Raw genomic sequence first — 21,815 nt, 5'->3', positions numbered from 1 at the left:
AAGGAGATCAAGTGTCTACGTGTCTACACAGGCCGCCAGGAATAGTCTCAGTGTGGTTCACTGACGGCACGTCGACGTCACGCTGGACCCGTGAAGATCCGGGTTAGAATTGGTCTTCAGTAACCCATGCTTGTCGTAAGAGGCGACTAACGGGATCGGGTGGTGAGGCTCGCTGACTTGGTTGACACATGTCATTGGTTCCCAATTGCTAGATCGATGCTCATGCTGTTGATCACTGGATTGTCTGGTCCAGACTCGATTATTTACATACCGCCGCCATATAGCTGGAATATTGTTGAGTGCGGCGTAAAACTAAACTCACACTACAATCTTACGAAGCCAGACTTTTGCGTGGTCTGTGGTTCTGGTCCATCGGTGGTGTTGTGGTTCCACGTGTCACGGACATCATGGGGACCCTCAACCCAGTAGGTGATGACGTACCATGGAGGTTTCAACGTTGGGGCTGAGTGACGCGTCTTCAACAGGAACAAGTCGATGGTTCTACGGACTAGAGGGACGCGGTTGACATTGTGATAATCACAGTATGCATTTGTCAATTTGATGATGACCAAATAAGATTATGATAATGATGATAACGAACAAATTAAATATTAACAACATGCGTACAACATGCGGCGCAGTTCGTGGCACTAGTCATCATAGGTTATATATAGAAACAAAGTCTAAACCATTAAAAAAAGTGGGCGCGACATTAAACTCGTACATTTTTACAAGATGAATAACGATCTCCCACCTGACTACCTCTGTGACCTTGTTCCTAAATTTGTCTCTGAAAACAGTCAATGTAATCTCCGTAATAAATCTAAGCTACAAACAATAAATGTAGGACTATGATATATGAAGAATCGTTCCTAACTGTCACAATTAAAATTTGGAATTCATTGCCAATCGGTGAATTCAAATCTCTGCTTAAAAATGATGAATCCAATAATTATCTAGATCTGAATTATGGCAGTCGATTCTGTCAGATCGTACACTGTCGACTTAAGCTCGGCTGTAGTGATTTGAATACGGATAAAGTAAATATACACATTTCTAACAACCCTGGATGCGCTTGTGGATACCACAATGGAGATGCTGTTCATTATCTTTTTACATGTAAGTTATACACTGCTATTAGAAATAATACCTACTTCTATGTAAATGGCCACAATCTCCAAGCTGTGTTATATGGAATACCTCCAGTTAACAACGATGTCAATAAGAACATAATAGAGTCCCTGCATCAATACATGCACATCTAAACGATTTGACAAATATATGTAAACAATTAAAGAAATGTAACTGCAAGCTCAATGTTTATCAGCACCTACAACACACATATATGATTAATCTGTCGTCTTGTGTATCCAGTTCGTGTATTTTTGTTTAAATGATATATGTACTGGTGACGTATTGATATAAGCAAAGTTCTACTTGTTTACCAAACCAGATTCTTTTGGAATAAAAATATGTTTAAACCATATGAGGATGATGACTTCTTACATTTTACGTGCGCTTCCATACAGGGTACGTATCGGCCAAACAGGCGACCAAATAGCTAACCGCAATACTTAAGGTATGTGTTGTCATAAGACATGCCAGATTAAGTAATAATTTGCAGTTAATTGTTTGGCAGGATTAATGCTACAGACTCGACTGATCGGTCGACCGATGCTGTGACACTAATCTCGCGTTAATCCCCCAAGTGTCGGCGTACTCTACCTGTTATCTTCGTGGGTTCAATTGGACAGCATCAAACAAAAGCACCCGCAAATATTAATCCCTCCTGTCGTAGATAAAGTTCAATCCTTAAAAGAACTTCAGATAGAAGGGTTGAAAGGTGTTTCATTGTTTTCGTACGCAGCCATTAACATCAAGGCCGTTTGTATACCAATAACACGCCTTTTAATAGAGCCGTGAACTCGAGGTGAAGGTGGTCCTGGATAACATGCACACAATCGCATGCTTCTGTGACTACAGTCACTGCTATTGTTTACAGTCGATGTTGTGATTTGTATTTATGAACACAAGCAGTCGTAACACTACAAGTACGTGTAAATTCTATGACACCAGGGATGTACCCGAACCACGTGACCCCTCGTGCGTCCTTTGCGTTATATCGAGGAACCGGCGGCGTATATAGAGACATATAGGAAGCAAACTGTACGGATATTCTTATTCATTTGGGACGGATTGCGATCGTTTATGACGTCAGCCCCATGGATATCGTCACATCTGACTGGGACCTGATAATTCTCTATTTTAAATATACGGATATGAAGAAGCTGGCGGTATGAACTAGAATAATGGCTTCGTTGTGAACGATCAGGAGCCCCAGATATTCATGGACACTTTTGCCTAACACGAAATCGGTGAAGTTCTTGTTTTATACAATTTTCACCTTCCACAGCCATGGCAGCTACCTTCAGCATCCTTGATTACTGCATCTTCATCGGACTTTTAGCAGCATCGGCTCTCATTGGTGTGTATTATGTGCTCAAAGAAAAATGGCAGGCGAGAAAGGCGACAGCAGACGACATTTTGATGGGAGGTCGGGAAATGGGGATATTCCCTGTTGCGATGTCGCTCATCGCTAGCTATATGTCTGCCATCACTGTGCTAGGGATACCCACGGAGATATACCTGTTTGGGACCGGGTATTGGATGGTTGCTCTGGCCGGCATTCTCACCTACCCTGTTACGTGTCATATTTTCCTTCCATTTTTTCACGACATGGGGTTGTCGAGCGCCTACCAGGTAATGTACCTACATTTTATTTGATTAGAAAATTACAGGTAATAAAATTTAGATATGATAGAAAACGACAAATGATGGAGATGTATCTAATACATAAGGTACCTTACATATAATATACATAACCGCGGTAAGAAAATATGCAGCCTTCTTTGTTGGATGAAAAGAACACGAAATTGTTATTACACATCAACAAATCATATTTTCAACAAATAACAAAACATATATATGTAGGTTCTTTCTTCATGTACCTGCACTTTGGTACTATTTACTACTACATGACATCCATGCAGATCAGTTACATTAAGTCAGATACAGTTCATTCCACAGTCAGCTGGGCACACAAGAGGAGAAGTTCCACAGGGCTCAAATAGAACTATACTGAACTTTGTTTTATTCACTCAGGCTGCAAACTGCAGCATAAGAGGTACATACATATTATTTACATTTATACAACAAAAAAAGTATGTAGTTTGGTTTTACGCCGCTTTTAGCAATATTCCAGCAATATCACGGCGGGGGACACCAGAAATGGGCTTAACACATTGTACCCATGTGGGGAATCGAACCCGGGTGTTCGGCATGACGAGCGAACGCCTTAACCACTAGGCTACCCCATCGCCCCTTGTGCCTCCTGACGTTTACCAGGCTCTATGAGATGGGAGTGTGGTGAAGAGCCCTTAGTAAAGAAACTAAAAAAACATTGCGAGAGTAACTAAATAGCTCAAAGTATTACATAAGAAAACCTCTCAAAGTACAGAACAAAAAAACATCTCAAAATATTGAATAAGTAACAATCACAAAGTAAGAAATCATTTCAAGAACAATTCTCATTAACATGAAAAAAAATATAATGTATGTCCATTCTGACTTTTTGTATGGCCATTTTGCCTTTTTTGTATGGCCATTTTGACTAGGGGTTGTGGCCATTTTGACTTTTCTGTGTGGCCATTTTGACAAGGGTCAGTGTGGCCATTTTGGTAGTGTGGCCATTTTGACCTGTTCCCTTGTTTATACTGGTATGGTATATCATAGACATGAACCGCGTGAGTGAGTGAGTTGAGTCTTATCCCGCGTTAAGCAATATTCCAGCAATATCACGGCGGGGTAACCAGAAATAATATTTACACGTTGTACCCATGTGGGAGTCGAACCCGGATTTTTTTCGTGACCAGGAAACGCTTTAACCACAAAGCTTCGTCATCGCCCCCGTATCCGTGATTATGTCACAATTAGGTTTCCTGTCGAGTAACTTGTGTATTTTGTTGGACCAAATCAGATTTCAAAAGTATACTTTATTCTAGACTGTATCCAATTGTTTTACTCTTGACAAATGGCAAGATATTTTGATGAATCTATCAACTTTTAATGGGACATTCTCTTGTATCATATTAGGGCATTTTGGATTTTTCTGAGAAGATTTAAAAAAAAAAAAAAACCGATCTGAATCCCCGCTCCTCACTAAAATAACCATCACACATTTTATGTAAATGAACCAACAACTGAAATGTATATCAAACACTAAAGGGAGGTAATCTGTCGTATATTTAGTGGCCTGTACGCTTGATGAGTCAATCTAAATGAAGTTGTCTCCCTTGAAACGACCACAAATGAGTGGCTCTCATAGACCTGCATTATTTTCTTATCTTACCATGCTTACGTTTATAGTATATGTGTTATTTACTCTATTTCAAGGAGCATATGATAGTCTATTTATTCTGTTATACAGATATGACCGATATAATATAAGATTGCTTTTACTATTTTTACTCTCTTTGCAAAGTTAAGTCCTTTAATCTCGCCAGTATACACAATATCATTTATGAGACTTAATCTGTCAGCACTCATGATCTCATCCTCGATAATCTCCAGGGTATACGTTACGATCACTCTCCACTATACCCTGGATGCATCCCCGGCTTGCGGGCGATGATTTTATTACCTCCCTTGGCTGGCTCCGCATTCTCACAGTAGCCAATCAGCTAAGCCGCCGTTACAACCGAGCTTGCCGTGTCAACAAAGATTGCAGTCGCAGTTGCAAAGGTTTGTTCGCAGTGCCACTCAGATTTTTGGGGAAATAATAAAGACAAATTCACAGATCTGAAACTTTAAAAAGAATATATGAAAGAACTCCTTCTACCTCTTTCAGAGTACCTCTGCATCAATTGTGTTGCCAAGTTTAAACGGTTAGATAATTTAAGACGCGAAAGTGAGTAGTGATTGGTACGCTCAACTTCCCAGCGTAGGCACCTGACTGGATAAAAAGCCAGCAAAGGGAGGTAATAAAATCATCGCCCCAAGCCGTGGATGCATCCAGGGTATAGTGGAGAGTGATCGTAACGTATACCCTGGAGATTATCGAGGATGTCATGATCTTGACTTTCACCAAAATGGAAACGTCAATGGCATGAACTTTCTTACCACACGAAGCATACATGTAGCAATGTAACCGAACCGTACTCACAAACCTGGTTGATATGTCATTATTTTCTTGTTTCAGTATTTAGAACTGAGATTCTGCCGAACGGCGAGATATCTCGCCTCGGTCATATTTACAATAGAAATGGTAAGTGCATTTCGAGCAATATTTCTCTTCAAGCGCATACAAGGACTGACTGACTGAGTTTAGTTTTACGCCGCTTTTAGCAATATTCCAGCAATATCACGGCGGGGGACACCAGAAATGGGCTTCACACATTGTGCCCATGTGGGGAATCGAACCCGGATCTTCGGCGTGACGAGCCAACGCTTTAACCACTAGGCTACCCCACCGCCCCTCGCATACAAGGAAATACACTGACGTGCAAAATAAAGTACACAACAGTACATGTATTTTAAAAATTGTACACAATGTGTTCTACTTGAAAATCAAATCACTAAAACTGTGTTGTTTTTGTTTTGTTTTATTTAAAAAATAATCCATAATAACTAGGTGTGTACATAATGTACTTGTGTGTGTACGTCAATATATTTCTGTGATATCTCGACGTCACTTTAAATCTCAAAATATGTTTAATTATTTCCAAATAAGACATACAGTGAAAAACTTTAAACTTTGTACAGTTGACTCTGCCCCATTAAACCACGCCTTGAAAACAGCATATTCAACACGTGTGATTGTCTTTGGATACATTTGATGTTTGAGTATGAATGGTAATTTTTGATAATGAAAGTTCTTACAGTTTAAAGTGTTGGTGCGTGCAATATCATGTGTGAGAATGCATGGGAAGGTTCACATAAGGGTCACATATATTGTCATCAACATTTACGTTTCTCAGGCGTCTCTGTCTTTCAAGAGATTGCAAAGAAGTGAGTTAAAGACCATTATTTTTAACGTAGACCTTCACTAATTTTTACTCAACCGTTACATATTTGTGAGTGTGTGTTCTGCCAGTGCCAAAACTATCCTTTTTGACTGATTTAAATTCTAATTGCTGAGATATCAGTGTATTATTTCTCTTTTCACTTTCAGTTACTGTATATGGCTGTGGTTTTGTATGCACCCTCACTTGCTCTTAATCAAGGTAAGCCACCGTCCCATCACGGTAATGTGATAATTTTCCCTTTTTGGAAAAAGAAATAGGGAATAGCACGCCTCCCTGTTGTACCCCTAAATCCACGTAACCAATATTGCAGCGATTCACACCGATCAACCTGAAAGCTTAGGTCCTCTAGACAGCTGTTAACTTCGGATTCGAATCATGTTCGAGGCCTAGCCTTACTTCCATATGCAAGAAGTCTGCGGATGTTTATTGAACATTATAATTAAATGAAATATCGAGAAATATAGCCCATTAACTACAACGCCCCAAATATGAGGCCCATCTTTCCTTCAAAATCTTACACCTCTTCAGAGTCTTTGAAAAAGGAAAAACATGTTTGTCGTCGTTTTGTATCATCCCGCCAACGGTGCAAATGACATCAGTAATGTCGCCCAGTTGATGTACAGCAGTACACGAGACCGGAAGTGATGTTTGCTCTGGTGCAAATGCGATGTTTGTAACTCTGTGTGTACTAAAATCTGTTATCATTTTCATGTCTTCCAATTGCAAAGCAGGCCCATCATTAATCAACAATAACGAGGCACTGAGGATCGACGTGTGAATCCAGAATTATTGACGTTTCCGTTTCCTGAAATTGATTTAACGCCGTGTGAATTTGGAAAGTTAATTCTTCATCTTGTTTTCAGTGACGGGACTGCCCCTATGGGTGTCAATTGTCACCGTGGGTAGTGTAGTTACCTTCTACACATCAATGGTAAAGTATAATCCATATCAAATATAATGCTTCTATTATTGTTTTAAAATTACGTGACGGGATAAACATAAATATATTTTCATTTCTCTTATGTATTCTCGTCTCATTCGCTTATTTGGTAGCAGTTTTAAAATGTGAGGCTTTGAAATGTTTCTGAATGCCAGAAATCGGTTTCTCACACTGTTCTCACGTGATGAACTGAATTAAACCCGAACGGGACAAGCGAACGCTTAAACCATTGTTTCAGTTTGGAAAGAACTTTCTCCGCATGAAACTCGTGTTTCATTCTCCACATGGCTACCACTGACGCCCTATTTGGTGTTCCCGACCTCTGTTAGTATTCAATATTAGAAACAGCATTATTAACACTGACTCACAACGTTTCCAGGGAGGTCTCCGCGCAGTATTGTGGACAGACACTTTCCAGACATTCATTGTCATTGGCGGACTTATCGCTCTCATCGTCATCGGATGCCAGAAAGTGGGAGGTCTCGCTCACGTTTGGCAGGTTGCTGAACTTGGAGAGCGGATAAACTTTTTGAAGTAAGAGCCTATGTTCTGAAAAGTGTGCAAACATCTGGTGTCATCGTTTAGCCATTCATTTGTGTTATAAACCCAATGGAATATAGTCGTATAATCGAGACTGGTTATTCTCTGTCGTTGACCTACATGACGTTTCAAATTCTTAAAAATAAACTCGCTGAGAGGAAGTTAAACAGCGTACAATCAAACGGCCGTTTAATAAATGGGTTCTGTGTAGTTTTCCTTCAACAACAACAACAACAACAGCAGCAACAACGACAGCAGCAACAACAATAGCAACAACAACAAAACTAGACCACAATGATTTGTTTTCGGTTTTGAATATCCTGCTTGATATGTTCAATCAAAATGTACTAGTGTATGACAAAAAGGATTTCTCCTTGTTTGCTTTTGGTCTCGTGCTATTTTAGGTCGTCAACCTTGTAGTATTGCTGGATGAGTATCTTTGCTACTCCTGGCGACAATTCAGGAACTGATCTAACACTAGACAGTGTCCTCGAGTATCCAGCTCCTAATCGATGACAGAGTTTATATGATAAGATAGTAACCAAGTGATCTTGAGTTGTAAATCCCTTTGTGACCCGACTTTGTTTCCAGGTTTATCAACACCTAACCCGGAATTGCCATCCACATTGTGCTGACTCGTCGTAATGAAACTGAAATATGTTAAATACAGCGACAACTCCAACCACACTCTCGCGTATGGACCTATCAAACCTTTTAGCTGATGTCACGATAACTTTCCTTGCTCCTTGCCAGTTTTGACCCGAGTCCTTTCACGAGACTGACGGTGTGGGGAGCTGTGTTCGGCAGTTTCATTGGTCAGCTGACGATCTATGGAGCCAATCAGACGATGTTACAGAGATACATGTCTATCAAGAACGTCAGGAACTCCCAGATGTAAGTTTGAGTTGAGCTGGAAGGTTAATTGTTTTGTTTATTATATTTATTTTAAAAGGGCAAAATACTTTCCAACATACGTCTTATTTCATTAAGTATAACTGTGTTCTTAGAGTTGACGGGAAGGCAAATGAAATATTTCGACCTTTTTAAAAAATGTTCGTGTGGAAACACACATTCTGTTCAATATTCAATTCCACCTTATAGTGTAGACTCATCATTTTCTTTGTGATTCGGTATTTAGGAGATACTTCATATTCAGACAAACTGGATAAACTAGCTTTCTTATGAAAAGTATATTTTGCTATTTTATTTGATCATTTGTATTGCACCGAGGTCATTTAAATACGTATGATCAATTTTAGTAATAATTCGCGCGAAATGGTTAAAGAAATTAATGAAGTTCTGTGTAATTAGGCATGAGATAATTGAACGCGTCATTGTCATTGGTCGCGTTTTCGAATCTCACTGGCTGTATTAACGGACGGATTTTAGTATAAATAATACCTCGTTTCTGATTTCAAATTTATATTTATGTGTCCGAGGATAGATTTAAGGACATGATTCTTATATGATATGTTTTGTTTTTGACAGCGCCCTCTATATCAGCCTTCCTGCCACTTTCCTGCTTATCTCCCTTGTATGCTTGACCGGCCTTGTGATTTACGCCACCTACCGGAGCTGTGACCCCTTGTTAAATGGGCAGATAATCTCAAACGATCAGGTACTTTTTTTAATTACTCGAATCACAGAGTCACCAATACCGTTATCTTACCAACATCAGACCCGTGAAGATCCGGGGTAGAATAGGTCTTCAGCAACCCATGTGCTTGCCATAAAAGGCGACTATGCTAACGGGATCGGGTGGTCAGTTTCGCTGACTTGGTTAGCACATGTCATCGGTTCCCAATTGCGCAGATCGATGATCATGCTGTTGATCACTGGATTGTCTGGTCCAGACTCGATTATTTACAGACCGCCGCCATATAGCTGGGATATTGCTGAGTGCGGCGTAAAACTAAACTCACTCACTCACTCACCAACATCAGTATCAGCATCACTGAACTCGGAACTAGAAACCTCAGACTAACACAAAATGGGGTTTAATTGATAAATGCGTCGTTGTACAAAGCGATCTCAGCGCTAAAGGGATCGTAACCCCCACACCTTAACATAGACTTACGACAGTCGTAGCGCTAGGGCTGTTTTTTTTTGTACAACGTTACCCAGATGGCAAGGCTCGTTGTCTTGAGTGAGTGAGTGAGTGAGTGAGTAATTTTACGCCGCTTTAAGCAATATCCCAGCAATATCACGGCGGGGGACACCAGGCAATGGGCTTAATTACTGGCGGTTTCACCGACTTACTAGCCGACATACGGTTTTTCAGCGACTGATGTATTCTCGGCGTTTCACTGACTGACTTACGGCGTTTCACTGACTGACTTACGGCGTTTTACTGACTGACTTACGGCGTTTCACTGACTGACTTACGGCGTTTCACTGACTGACTTAAAGCGTTTTACTGACTGACTTACGGCGTTTTACTGACTGACTTACGGCGTTTCACTGACTGACGGCGTTTTACTGACTGACTTACGGCGTTTAACTGACTGACTTACGGCGTTTTACTGACTGACTTACGGCGTTTTACTGACTGACTTACGGCGTTTCATTGATCTCCCTCTCTCATCAGTCTCTTTTCTCCTCAGTTACTTCCCTTCCTGGCAATGGACACCCTGGGTCAGATTAAAGGTGTTCCCGGGCTGTTTGTGGCCTGTATATTCGCAGCAGCTCTCAGGTGTGTAGCAACACTTTCTCCCAGAACAATTAATCTTTTAACGGTAATCCCATCAGCTGATGAACGGATGTAATAAAGATTCAAAAAATTTTTGTTTACCCTGTCACCACACCAACTCAATAACGTAATGTATAATAAAGTAAAATAATTCAACACTTTCGGCAAACGAAAAAAACCCGCCTTCACTCAAATGACCCCCATTATCATATGTTTCATGAATGTTTTTCTGTCGCTTACCGTCAGCTCCATCTCGTCCTGCCTGAACGCAACGTCCATCACGTTGTTGGAGGATATCATCAAGCCGTGTCTGGAGACGTGCAAGAAGTCCATGTCGCCACCAACAGAGGCCTGGCTGGCAAAACTACTAGGTAGACTAGGACCGGGTGATGGGAGAATATATACTGAGGTACATTAGAAAGTACACACCTAGTGTTTTGGGACTACTGTATTCCCATTATATCCATAAATATGTTGCTAGCAATGTTGTAATTGGGTACAATATCTGTGGTGTTTTGGAAACACTTGCACAATGTTTGTGACAAGCAGAATCAAAACATTTTTAAAAATATTAATGCTGTTTTAAAGAAAATATTTTACCAAAGAATCAGGTGTGTACTTTCTTTTGAACGTCAGTTTAGTCTGTCTCACAGTCACCGATGCTCATTATTTTCCCTACTGCCTACCCCTGCCCGCAATGCTAAAGACGCAAATGAAGCAACTCTAGTTTTGACTGGGGTCCCTTTTCAATTTAAGTGGGTTTAGTTTTAACTATCAACACTATATATATTCAGAGACTTAGCGTTATTCTAGCGCGAGTCCTGTTTTACGCCGCAGTCTCTCAGCTATTAATAATCTGGACTAGACATATCAGTAAGTGAATTTGTGAAAACAAATGAAAAGCAGCGGATCCTGTAACGAACCGTCAACAAAGTCGCCATCTGTCCATGTGATCTAAATTCGTCGCTCAGCAGTGTTTAAAACTACCAAAATTCCAAGCTAGACAGCCGCACTGGTAACTTAAAAAAATTACCAGTCCGGATACAAACTTGCCTGTCCGGTTTTCGACAATAAAAAACAAACAAAATCAGGTTAGTCAGTTTACTGTTTGTAGGCATCGCAATGAACAACATAGCACTAACAGGCAATGCACCGAGTTTAGGTAAACTGAAAGTACACGTGTTGTGATTGGTTATCGTAACATGAACTGTCCAATCGTAAGTAGTTTAACATAATCATCATAATACCGTAAACACCCCAAACTGACGACAAGAGAACCTGTCTGATGTTGTGAAATATTTACTGTTTGGGGTAAAAATATCTACCAGACCACTGGACAGGCTACTTTTGAAATTTGACCGTCCGAGATGAAAATAGACCGTTCCGGACGGTCGGGCAGGCGGGAATTTTAAACGCTGCGCTCAGCATGAAAATGCCGTGGATTTATTACTACAGGATAAATACACACTGTCATTAAGAAAGTGGTCAAATGTGAATGTATGTTATATTTTGGATTACACGTTCTCAGTTTCTCAGTGCAAAGGCCACAGTGGCTGAGTGGGGTTTGATCGCTGGCTGTGTGTGCTGGCGATTTGGTGTCTGACTCTGAGAGTACGGGTTTGATTATCACGAGTAGGACCCAACCTTAGTCGCCTTTACAAAACTGGGTTGTGGCTAAGCCAAAGAATCTGTACTTTATACTGAGAAAGTGTAATCCGTAATATAACGTGTCGGCATTTGGAATACAGCGATGCTTTGAACAGTAATGTTTGTTTAGACCTCAAGAGCAATGTTCCAGCTATTCACAGAGGTGTGTAAACATGGGATGGTTTGAATTTCCAGTATTTTATTTAAATGTGTAAAGTTACCATTATTGGCACGAGTATATTAAAACAGTAGTGCTGACCTGAATGTAATATATTCAGCAGTAGACCCGTGAAGATCCAGGTTAGAATATTGATCTTCAGTAACCAATGCTTGTCGTAAGAGGCGACTAACGGGATCGGGTGGTCAGGCTTGCTGACTTGGTTGACACATGTCATCGGTTCCCAATTGCGTAGATCGATGCTCATGCTGTTGATCACTGGATTGTCTAGTCCAGACTCGATTATTTACAGACCGCCGCCATATAGCTGGAATATTGCTGAGTGCGGCGTAAAACTAAACTCACTCACTATTCACCAGAGGCACGGGGGAGCTGCTTCCCTTACGCATCCCAGAGACGTATCGCGGGTTCGAATCCAGGTTGGTTTGAGGCTCGCTCACACACGTCAGAATATTAGAAATGTTCTACAAAGAGGGTCGTTCATACATTTGCATTGTGTATACTTGAACAGGGGTAATTGGAGGCGGGATTGTCATCGGATTGGCATTTTTGTCATCAATTCTTGGGAACACAGTTTTACAGGTGAGACTCTTCTATTCATTATCTCATTACATCACGTGTATTAACAACATTTGCAAACATGATACAGTTTCATGATCGTGTATACCTTTCCGTGTATTTTTTCTTTAAAAAATAAGTATAATAGATTTTCTTTCTGTGTAAATAATTATATAACCATCTGCAGCACGGCATGGAATTTATTTATCCTCTTGTGACGGGGTCTCGAGTCCCGATCCGCAAAGCGTTCGTAACGTTGCGACCTGTCGTAACTCTATAGTTTATCATAGGATTGCGAATGGCGTAGCGCTACGAACGCTTTGTGGATCGGGGCCCTGTTCAAATAGACCTTGTAGCAGAAGGGACTCAGACATCCCGGGAGGGTCCAGATGGCCCGTTCATATCACTTGGTGTTTGTCATACCGTAGTTCTACTGCTCAGATACACGACTTCGGTTCCCCACGTGGTTACAATGTGTGAACCCCATTTCTGGTGTCCCGCGCCGTGATATTGCTTGAATGCTGCTAAAAGCTGCGGAAAACCAAACTCACTAACTCTAATGATCTAATTTCACTATTTAAATTAGGTATACCAATGTAGATGTATGAATTTTCTCAACACATCACTGACAATATCTGGAATTATGTGTCGTTTCTATTATGATAATTACCCTCGATCCATTCGCAACCACCGTTTAGTTTTGAAGTGAGATGACCACCATCATCATTCAGCTCAAAATGTTCCTCGCTCAGGAAACTGGCTATACAAATGGACCCAAAGCCGTGGTTGCGAATGGGTACCAGTACGAAATGAAGATATAATACCCTCCATCATCGAGGATGGTGTTCAATCCCCTGACACAGTCTCCCATGTTTTTCAGATTATGATCACGGCGTTGGGGATGGCTGGGGGCCCGCTGTTGGGGCTGTTTCTACTTGGCATGTTTTGTCCAGGGTGCAATTCCAAGGTAACCAAAAGACACGAGTGTTGATTAAAATCCTAAAGATGTACTAAAGCCTAGACATTGGCTTTCATGGCAAGTTTGCTTTTTAGTCAAAGAACCACTGCTAGGGCAGTAAGGTTATGTCCATCCTCTTGACGCAAGGGAGTTAACTGACTGTAGGTCCTGCTACAACCATTGCGGAACAAAGTTGGAATTTCTGATCGATAATCACAATCTTTACTGTGATGAAACTTTCGAACTTCATCAAATCACTTGAGAAACTTGATTGAAATCATGAAAACATTTGAAAATATTTGTAGATGCCAAGTGTAAAAAAAGGGGGTGACGAGTAAATGGATGCCCAGTGGACGGTAAAATGGTCTGCAAGCCTCGCAAGCGACAAAAATCAGCACGAGAGTCGCCAGGTTCCATATGAACCTGATGTCGGTTACCCTGGACTAGTTTGATTAGACTTTGCATAGATCCATCACCTCTGGTTCGAATGGTTTTGAGGCCTGTTTTCAATTATATCATGCCTAGCCGTTATAGAGACAACTAAAGCTGTGGCTTTGCTGGGCTGACGTACATCTGACTGACAACATGGCGAATAAACACGAACAGACTGTAATGTTTTACATATTTGGATTGGACGGCATACTAAAATCGAATTTAAGAAAACAATTAAAGCCTGAAGTGATATAGGTCTCAGATTTTTACCAGTTTGGAGAAATCCAAGATGGTTCTGACAGACGAAACTAGGAGCGTGGTCCTGTGCACAGAGCTCAGGTCACAAATCAGTTGAAGTTAAGCAACGTCGAGCTCGGACAATCCTTGGATGGGTGACCGTGTTTGGCAGCCTGACTCCTGAGAGTTTCTAGGACTTCAGTCCTGCCCCACAACGAAGCACTTGTGATGGATGTGGTCTCACCTTAGGCAAGTGAGTTTGTTCAAATTGCCTCTGTTCACCCAGCAGAAAATGGGTACCCGGTGGGATAAAATCCTGTGACTATAACCTTCTAGCGCCTAACAGGCAGCTTGGGTTATCCGGGGTAATAAGAATCAGATTCTGATTAAGCGCCGCGAGCAATCACTTGGGGGTTTGGAGACTGTGCGCTATAGAAGATGACTTATCATTATCATTATTATTATAAGATGGTTCTGACAGACGAAACTAGGAACGTGGTCGAGACGAATCTGGATTACTGGAATAAGTTCTGCTTAATGAACTGCAGTATCTTTGACGCTTGAGCCCCTACTTCCCTTTAAAGTAACGAACAGTTTTAAAGGTGATGGATGGATTTGATTTCTTTTCAGGGAGCAATAACTGCCACGATAATTAGTACAGCGGCGACTTTCTGGATTGCGATTGGCTCCTTTGTGACGCATGCGCCTCAGCCAGTACTTCCGTTATCCACGTCAGGGTGTGCCGTCCACAACGAGACTCTCACATACAGTCAACTCAACTTATCGATGGCCATTCCACATGCTGATGAACATGGCGTTGTTGAAGAAGACTGGTACTGATGAAAGTTATTAACCATTTTTACAGCTAACACGAGTACAAAACACTTTTGCACCAAATCTTAGATTTTACTGACTGACTGAGTTTGGTTTTACGCCGCTTTTAGCAATATTCCAGCAACATCACGGCGGGGGGACACCAGAAATGGGCTTCACACATTGTACCTATGTGGGGATTCGAACCCGGGTCTTCGGCGTGACGAGCCAACGCTTTAAGCACTAGGCTACCCCACCGCCCCCTCTTAGATTTGAGTCCTTGTGTCGACAGTAGGCTACGGTGAGTGAGGGAGTATGGATTTACGCCGCTTTTAGCAATATTCCAGCAATATCACGGTGGGGGAAACCAGAAATGGGCTTCACACATTGTACCCATGTGGAAAAGCGAACTCGGGCCTTCGGCGTGACCCGCCATATAGCTGGAATATTGCTGAGTGCGGAGTAAAACTAAACTCACTCACTCACCTTCGGCTTGACGAGGGAACCCTTTAACCACTAGGCTGCCCCACCCAAATGAACGTCAGTACGAATGGATCATATACAGTGAGTATTTCAGGGGCGGTGGGGTAGCCTAGTGGTAAGAGCGTTCGCTCGTCACGCCAAAACCCGGGTTCGATTCCCGTCGTGGGTACTTTGTATGAAGCCAGTCCTTGGTGTGCTTCGTCTTGATATCGCTACGCTAAAAGCGGCGTAACACAATACTCACTCCTTATTAATGGGGCATCATTTTGAATCAAATCTTTCTATTTGCCTGTAAATTAGGTCATCCCTGGAGATATGGATAAGCCAGACCCTGCCATGAAATGATAATAAACTCTGTAAACTGACAAATGACCAAAACATGACAAATGTTATCGACACCCTAGGAGGTCGAAATCGATTACCTAATCACTGTACTCACGTCGGACCAAAACAGACAATATTATGGCACCATTCTGTGTATCTGCACGCCTCGTATTTCTGTAACTCCATAATCACGCCTGTTCCATTCCTGTGATTCTCCATTTACAGCCTTTGATTACCATGAGCTATTTTGATTCACAGTCTCAAGGCTACTCAGTCTAACGGACCAATCAGAGTCCGAGTAACAAATGTCGAGTTGGCGATATCAACAACTGGACGTTTGATTGGTCGGTAAACCGTTAATGAAAATGAAGGCCGGGTAATTTGGGAAACATTGGTTGAATACAATCCCGGGAGATATATCGATGATGATGATGATGATGATGATGATGATGATGATGATGATGGTGGTACCGGTACCGAACACATCACACCATTTCGTCTTTGTTTTCAAAACTGAACTTGTCCTTGAAAAATATTTCACATATATCCCTTTCTCCTTGGCCCTTAAAATTCTCTTGTTTAGAACTTCCTGCCATCGTTCATCTATAGAAGTAGGTAGGTGGCACAAAATTCCACCCGAAGAATCAAAGTGTAACCTCTGCGACACGTGTGATGTTGGCGATGAATTTCATTACATTTTTCTCTGCCCTTTCTTCAAACATCATCGGAAAACGTACATCCCAAACCATTATGTTAAACAACCCAATGTGGTAAAATTTAACGAATCGTTTAACTATAAACGAATTAGTGTCTTACAAACTGTATATTTTTGTAATAATATCATGTAAAGTGTACAATCTTCCTTGTAAACCAGACCGCTACCCCATGTATTCTCAACGGTATATAGACCGCCTCCGTGGTGTAGTGGTTAGAGCGTCCGCCCGGAGAGCGGAAGGTCGCGGGTTCGATCCCCGACCGCGTCATACCAAAAGACGTAAAAATATGGTACTGTTGGTCCCTGCCTGGCGCTCGGCATTAATGGGTACAACAAGGACTGGTCGGCTCGGAGTCAGTATAATGTGTCTGAGTGGGGTATTCATGCTTCACTGCGGCATGGCATCTCAGTGGGCTAGCACTATAAAACCAGCTTTAGCCTGGGCTAGTACAAGCAGCCGCACATACACACGCATGCACGTCGTCATATGAGCGAAATAAACCCAATTTCGACGTTAAACCCAATTTCACCTCACCTCAACTGTATATTTGTACCACTTATGCCAAGTATCACGGCCTGAGCGTAATAAAAGTTCTGTTCATTAAACCACCATAAAACGTAATCGTAAACTTTCTAATATAACCCATTAACCTCTATTATATTCTGTAATAGCCGTCTTTGCTCATGAATAACGATATTATGTCATGCAGGACTGGAATAAAGCTCATCTACCGGCTGTCCTTCCTCTGGTATCCAACAGTGTCGGTTGGAGTGTCGATTGTCACTGGCGTCATCGTCAGCTGGTTTACCTGTAAGTATTCATCCGCTCATACACTGTGCCCTGTGCAAAATTTCTTTGGCACGTGTTTCGGTCACGTGTTAATTTAGGTCTGGCAGTCTTTAGGTCACGGTCGATGGCTTCCTTTAAATTTTATCACGTTATCTCCTAGGTTGGAATGGCCACCACGTTGACGCCCGTTACATCTACCCCATCTGTGGAACCCTGTGCTGCTGCCTTCCCAAGTGTCTCGTCAACAGGTGCTACGGATCCTACCAGCGGGTACTTGTAAGTAAAACAGTGAGTGAGTTTAGTTTTAAGCCGCACTCAGCACCATTCCAGCTATTATATATGACGGTGGCCACGACATAAAAATCTACGTCTATTGAGAGCAAAATGAAAACACGTTTACATTTATACGTTTTAAGAGCAGTATGAACGACCCATCCAATGCAGTGTTGGGATTGTAATATTCCTTTCGAAAACATTTTGGTTGTCGGGGCGGTACCACCGTCCAAATGTCTGTTTGTTTGTTGTTTAACGCCTCACTCAGCAATATTCCAGCTATATGGCGGCGGTCTTTAAATAATTGGGTCAGACAATCCAGTGATCAACAGCATGGGCATCGATCTACGCAATTGGGATACTATGACATGTGTCAACCAAGTCAGTGAGCCTGACCACCCGATCCCGTTAGTGGCCTCTTTCGACAAGCATGGGTTACTGAAGATCAATTCTAACCAGGCTCTCTCGGTTCTCAAGTAAGACAAAAGACGGGAACATCTGAACTGTGTACGGGAATTATCTTATCTCTGTCTAAGAGTGGGGCGGTGGTGTAGCCTAGTGGTTAAAGCGTTCGCACGTCACGCCGAGGACCCGGGTTCGATTCCCCATGTGGGTACAATGTGTGAAGCCCATTTCTGGTGTCCCCCGCCGTGATATTGCTAAAATATTGCTAAAGGCGGCGTATAACCAAACTCACTCACTCACTCTGTCTGACAGCCGTTATGCAAACTACCGTGCCCTGCTCGTTTAGCTGATGTATTCCTGGTATTACTGACAGTTTATAAAATTAATATTTAAAAAAAGAGTCTAGTTTACATGGTTTGAACTCACTGGACCACGTACAGCAGACATGCCAACTGCCATCCACGTAATATTACCTCACGATTTCTGCCTACCTTTTTAATTGCATCCAGCGAGCATGAACAGGTTTCGTGACGCTAATCCTCAAATCAACAGGTTTGTCATCGTCTTTTGTGTTGAGATTACAAACTGAGATCATCCTGTCTACTGTCAATTACTAATACTAACAGTTGAAAGGAAAGCCGTCTTTGATCCAAACGCCCATGTGTTCGGGGAATTAAGATGTTTACACTAGAGTCGGATTAAATACTAGTATAGTATTTCCCAAAGTTGTGAGTGTAGTCATTAGTGAGTATAGTCATTCTGATCAACCATTTCCTGATTTGCCTCCTCGCATTAATAAATACACGCATTTTCGTTTTGAGGTTTGCACTCGCATTATTTAATACACGCATTAGTTTGTTGATTTACAGGTAACCGAAGATGAAATCCATATTATATTTTATTGTCCAATTTATCAAATTCTTCGTGATGATATACCACTTATTTTCAAATACTGTAGAAATATTAATGGTTTAATATATTTAATGAATTGTAATGATTATGATTTCATGTTATGAAAATACTTATACAGTGTGTTTCGTGTACGAGAAGAATGCCTTTGATACGCATGTGTGTATTTACATGTAAATATTTAACGTAACCTATCATTGGTCAAAATGGCTTTGAAAACAATATACCATTGAAAATTGAAATTGAAATAATTTTAACTGTAAATAAACAATGTTTCAGGGATTCAGTTTGGGTGACAACGAGATTGGCCATTCCGATGAAGAAGAGGAAGTGACGTCACACCGGAACACCACCTCCTCACGAGAAAATGCGAGACTTATACCGTCGGACATTCGAAGTATGGGAAATACGGACTCAGGCGAGGAAAGCCCATTTTAGTCGCAGAAAACCCCAAGGTCGTTTTCGCCATAGTCGTTTTCGAGTCATAGCGTCATGGGAGGTATTTGTTCCTCGTTCTGTGGATATTCTGACTTTGAGAAGTTGTAATATCGCTGGAGACATGGATTCAGGTCTTTGTATGCCACGGCACAAACTCTCCGCTCCAACCCTCACAGAGATACGGCAACATGAGTGACAAAAGCGCATTATAAATACGTTTGATCGAATGTCGTTCCCGACAACTCAGACGTTTCATAGCTACTTGTTGGGAAAGTTCTTGTTGAAACTTCATTCACCCGGGAGTTAAATTCCTCGCCCTTTTCCTAATTCTCGAATACTGACGCAAAGTGTCGAATTCTGAAAAGTGACACCGTCGACCTTGGAGATGATGTCATCAAGTGGAATTTATTTTGTGTCCTCGTCAACGTCTTGTTTAAAATTTAATCTATGAGCATTTTTAATTTGTTCACTACGTTATTTCGGTTACATAAAGAATACGATTATATTTGTTGATGTTTACCTCCACTTTGCACTATTCCAGCAATTATATGACGGCAGCCACTAGATAAAAATCTAGTATTGGTCAGATAATTCAGTGATTGATAGTGTGAACACACCGTTGGATGTAATATGACACGTGATGAACAGTCTCTGCTGTACGACCATCGGTTGCTGGAGACCATTTTTACCTCGGAATCGGTACACAATTCCTACAATACCCGCTTGGAGGCTGACGAAATTGTAAAGCAACAAAACGGTTTATGTGTTTCAATTAAAAGCAATGCGCTATTTCTCTGCTTCGTGTAACAGTTGTCTGTTCCGACTGAACTCCTTTCTGTATTATATGTGTGTGTTACATGGCGGCCTGTCTGCGAATTTCTCCCCAATTCAACTGACTTTAATAATGGGAGATGACACAAGAGGCAAATAGATATTGTTGTGTGTGTGTGTGCGTGTGCGTGCGCGTGTGTGTGTGTGTGTGTGTTGTTTAACGCCGCACTCAGCAATATTCCGGCTATATGGCGGCGGTCTGTAAATAATCTGGATCAGACAATCCAGTGATCAATGTCATCAGCATCGATCTACGCAATTGGGTACAACATGTGTCAACTAATTCAGCGAGCCTGACCACCCGATCCCGTTAGTCGCATGGGTTACTGAAGATGAATTCTAACCCGGATCTTCGCGTGTTTATTTGCAAAGGGTAAGAAGAAAAAGGTTATTTTCATTCAGGTTATATTTCAACCCGATTGTTTATTCATTCGATACATACATGTATTTAACTATGACGATATACTGCACTCGATATTCATCACAGTTTTACAGTAAAAATACAGCAATTCATAAATATAAACAAAAATGGAATGTACAGCGAGACAAGATAGAGAGCAGCTTTCGGAAGGGACGTTTCCATTGAAAATATGATAAAATATATCATACAATAAGTCATTCAAACGTATAACAAACACCTGAAGGGTTTCAGAAAATAATGAAATATATAAAAACAGATGGCACTTCACAAGCTTCTTGAAAAGCAGGAATAATCAAACTTCGCATAGAAGTTTCTGGAGGTTATGTCTATATCAAGACATTACTTTAACCAAAACTGGCAATGAGTGAAAATCGTTTTCAATCTGAACATAGAGCCAGGAACTGTTTTGTAAACTTGACTACAATTACTGCTTGGGGAATAACGTTATCACTGTCTCCAGTGCCCTACCTAGTGACTGTATTATGTATTGTATTACTACTCTTGTATATGATATTGCCATTGTCAGTGTACTACCATTTGATTTGTATTGTATCTATTTTAAAGTTGAAACCTCCTTTGTAGTAATTTGCATTGCTTTGCAGGCTTGGTTAATTGTACAGTACAATGGTTCTTTGTATGTAAGTTTTTAATTGTTTCTAGGCCTCTCACCACCAAACCATTTACTTTTACATTAACTTGGTCTTTTAAGTTGGAAATCGACAAGTAACAACCACGCTGTTACGCACAAAACAGACAGAGAGACACAGAGAGAGAGAGAGAGAGAGAGAGAGAGAGAGAGAGACAGACAGAGAGAGAGAGAGAGGGGGGAGGGAGAGAGAGACAGGGAGAGAGGAGAGAGAGACAGAGAGAGAGAGAGAGAGAGCGAGAGAGAGAGACAGAGACAGAGACAGAGAAACAGAAACGAGAGAGAGAGAGAGGGAGAGAGAGGAGAGAGAGAGAGACGGAGGAGAGAGACAGGGAGAGAGAGACAGAGAGAGGGGGAGGGAGAGAGAGAGACAGGGAGAGAGAGAGAGAGAGTAGGGTTACACTAATACATATCTTCAACTTGAACCTGTACCGGGCACATTAACAATTTCCTGACTGCCCGCCTAAAGTCTCCCAGCCTCCAGGTATAGATCAACAAATTAAAA

At 41.4% G+C, this 21,815-nt stretch overlaps 1 protein-coding gene across 2 annotated transcripts; it reads left to right on the top strand.

Moving 5' to 3' along the window:
* The first annotated feature begins 1,960 nt into the window (after positions 1 to 1,960).
* LOC124264203 (sodium-coupled monocarboxylate transporter 1-like) lies at positions 1,961 to 20,356 on the top strand. 2 transcript variants are annotated; one of them, XM_046698941.1, is made up of 15 exons: positions 1,961 to 2,760; positions 5,258 to 5,323; positions 6,230 to 6,281; positions 6,947 to 7,014; positions 7,403 to 7,557; positions 8,317 to 8,457; positions 9,052 to 9,181; positions 10,167 to 10,255; positions 10,499 to 10,623; positions 12,589 to 12,659; positions 13,516 to 13,602; positions 14,893 to 15,095; positions 17,308 to 17,408; positions 17,548 to 17,675; positions 19,254 to 20,356. In XM_046698941.1, the coding sequence occupies exons 1-15, from the start codon at positions 2,416 to 2,418 to the stop codon at positions 19,410 to 19,412; spliced, it is 1,920 nt and encodes a 639-aa protein (XP_046554897.1). In that variant the 5' UTR covers positions 1,961 to 2,415; the 3' UTR covers positions 19,413 to 20,356. The 2 variants fall into 2 exon arrangements, with proteins under 2 accessions (XP_046554897.1, XP_046554898.1); XM_046698942.1 differs by having other exon boundaries at positions 17,548 to 17,663; positions 19,254 to 20,207.
* The last annotated feature ends 1,459 nt before the right edge of the window (positions 20,357 to 21,815 follow it).

The sequence above is a fragment of the Haliotis rubra genome, unplaced genomic scaffold (assembly GCF_003918875.1).
Source record: "Haliotis rubra isolate DU_JTF1 unplaced genomic scaffold, ASM391887v1 Scf912, whole genome shotgun sequence".
In the NCBI taxonomy this organism is placed as follows: domain Eukaryota; kingdom Metazoa; phylum Mollusca; class Gastropoda; order Lepetellida; family Haliotidae; genus Haliotis; species Haliotis rubra.
The sequence above is the reverse complement of the archived record's forward strand: the minus strand, read 5'-3'. Positions and strand labels throughout refer to the sequence as shown.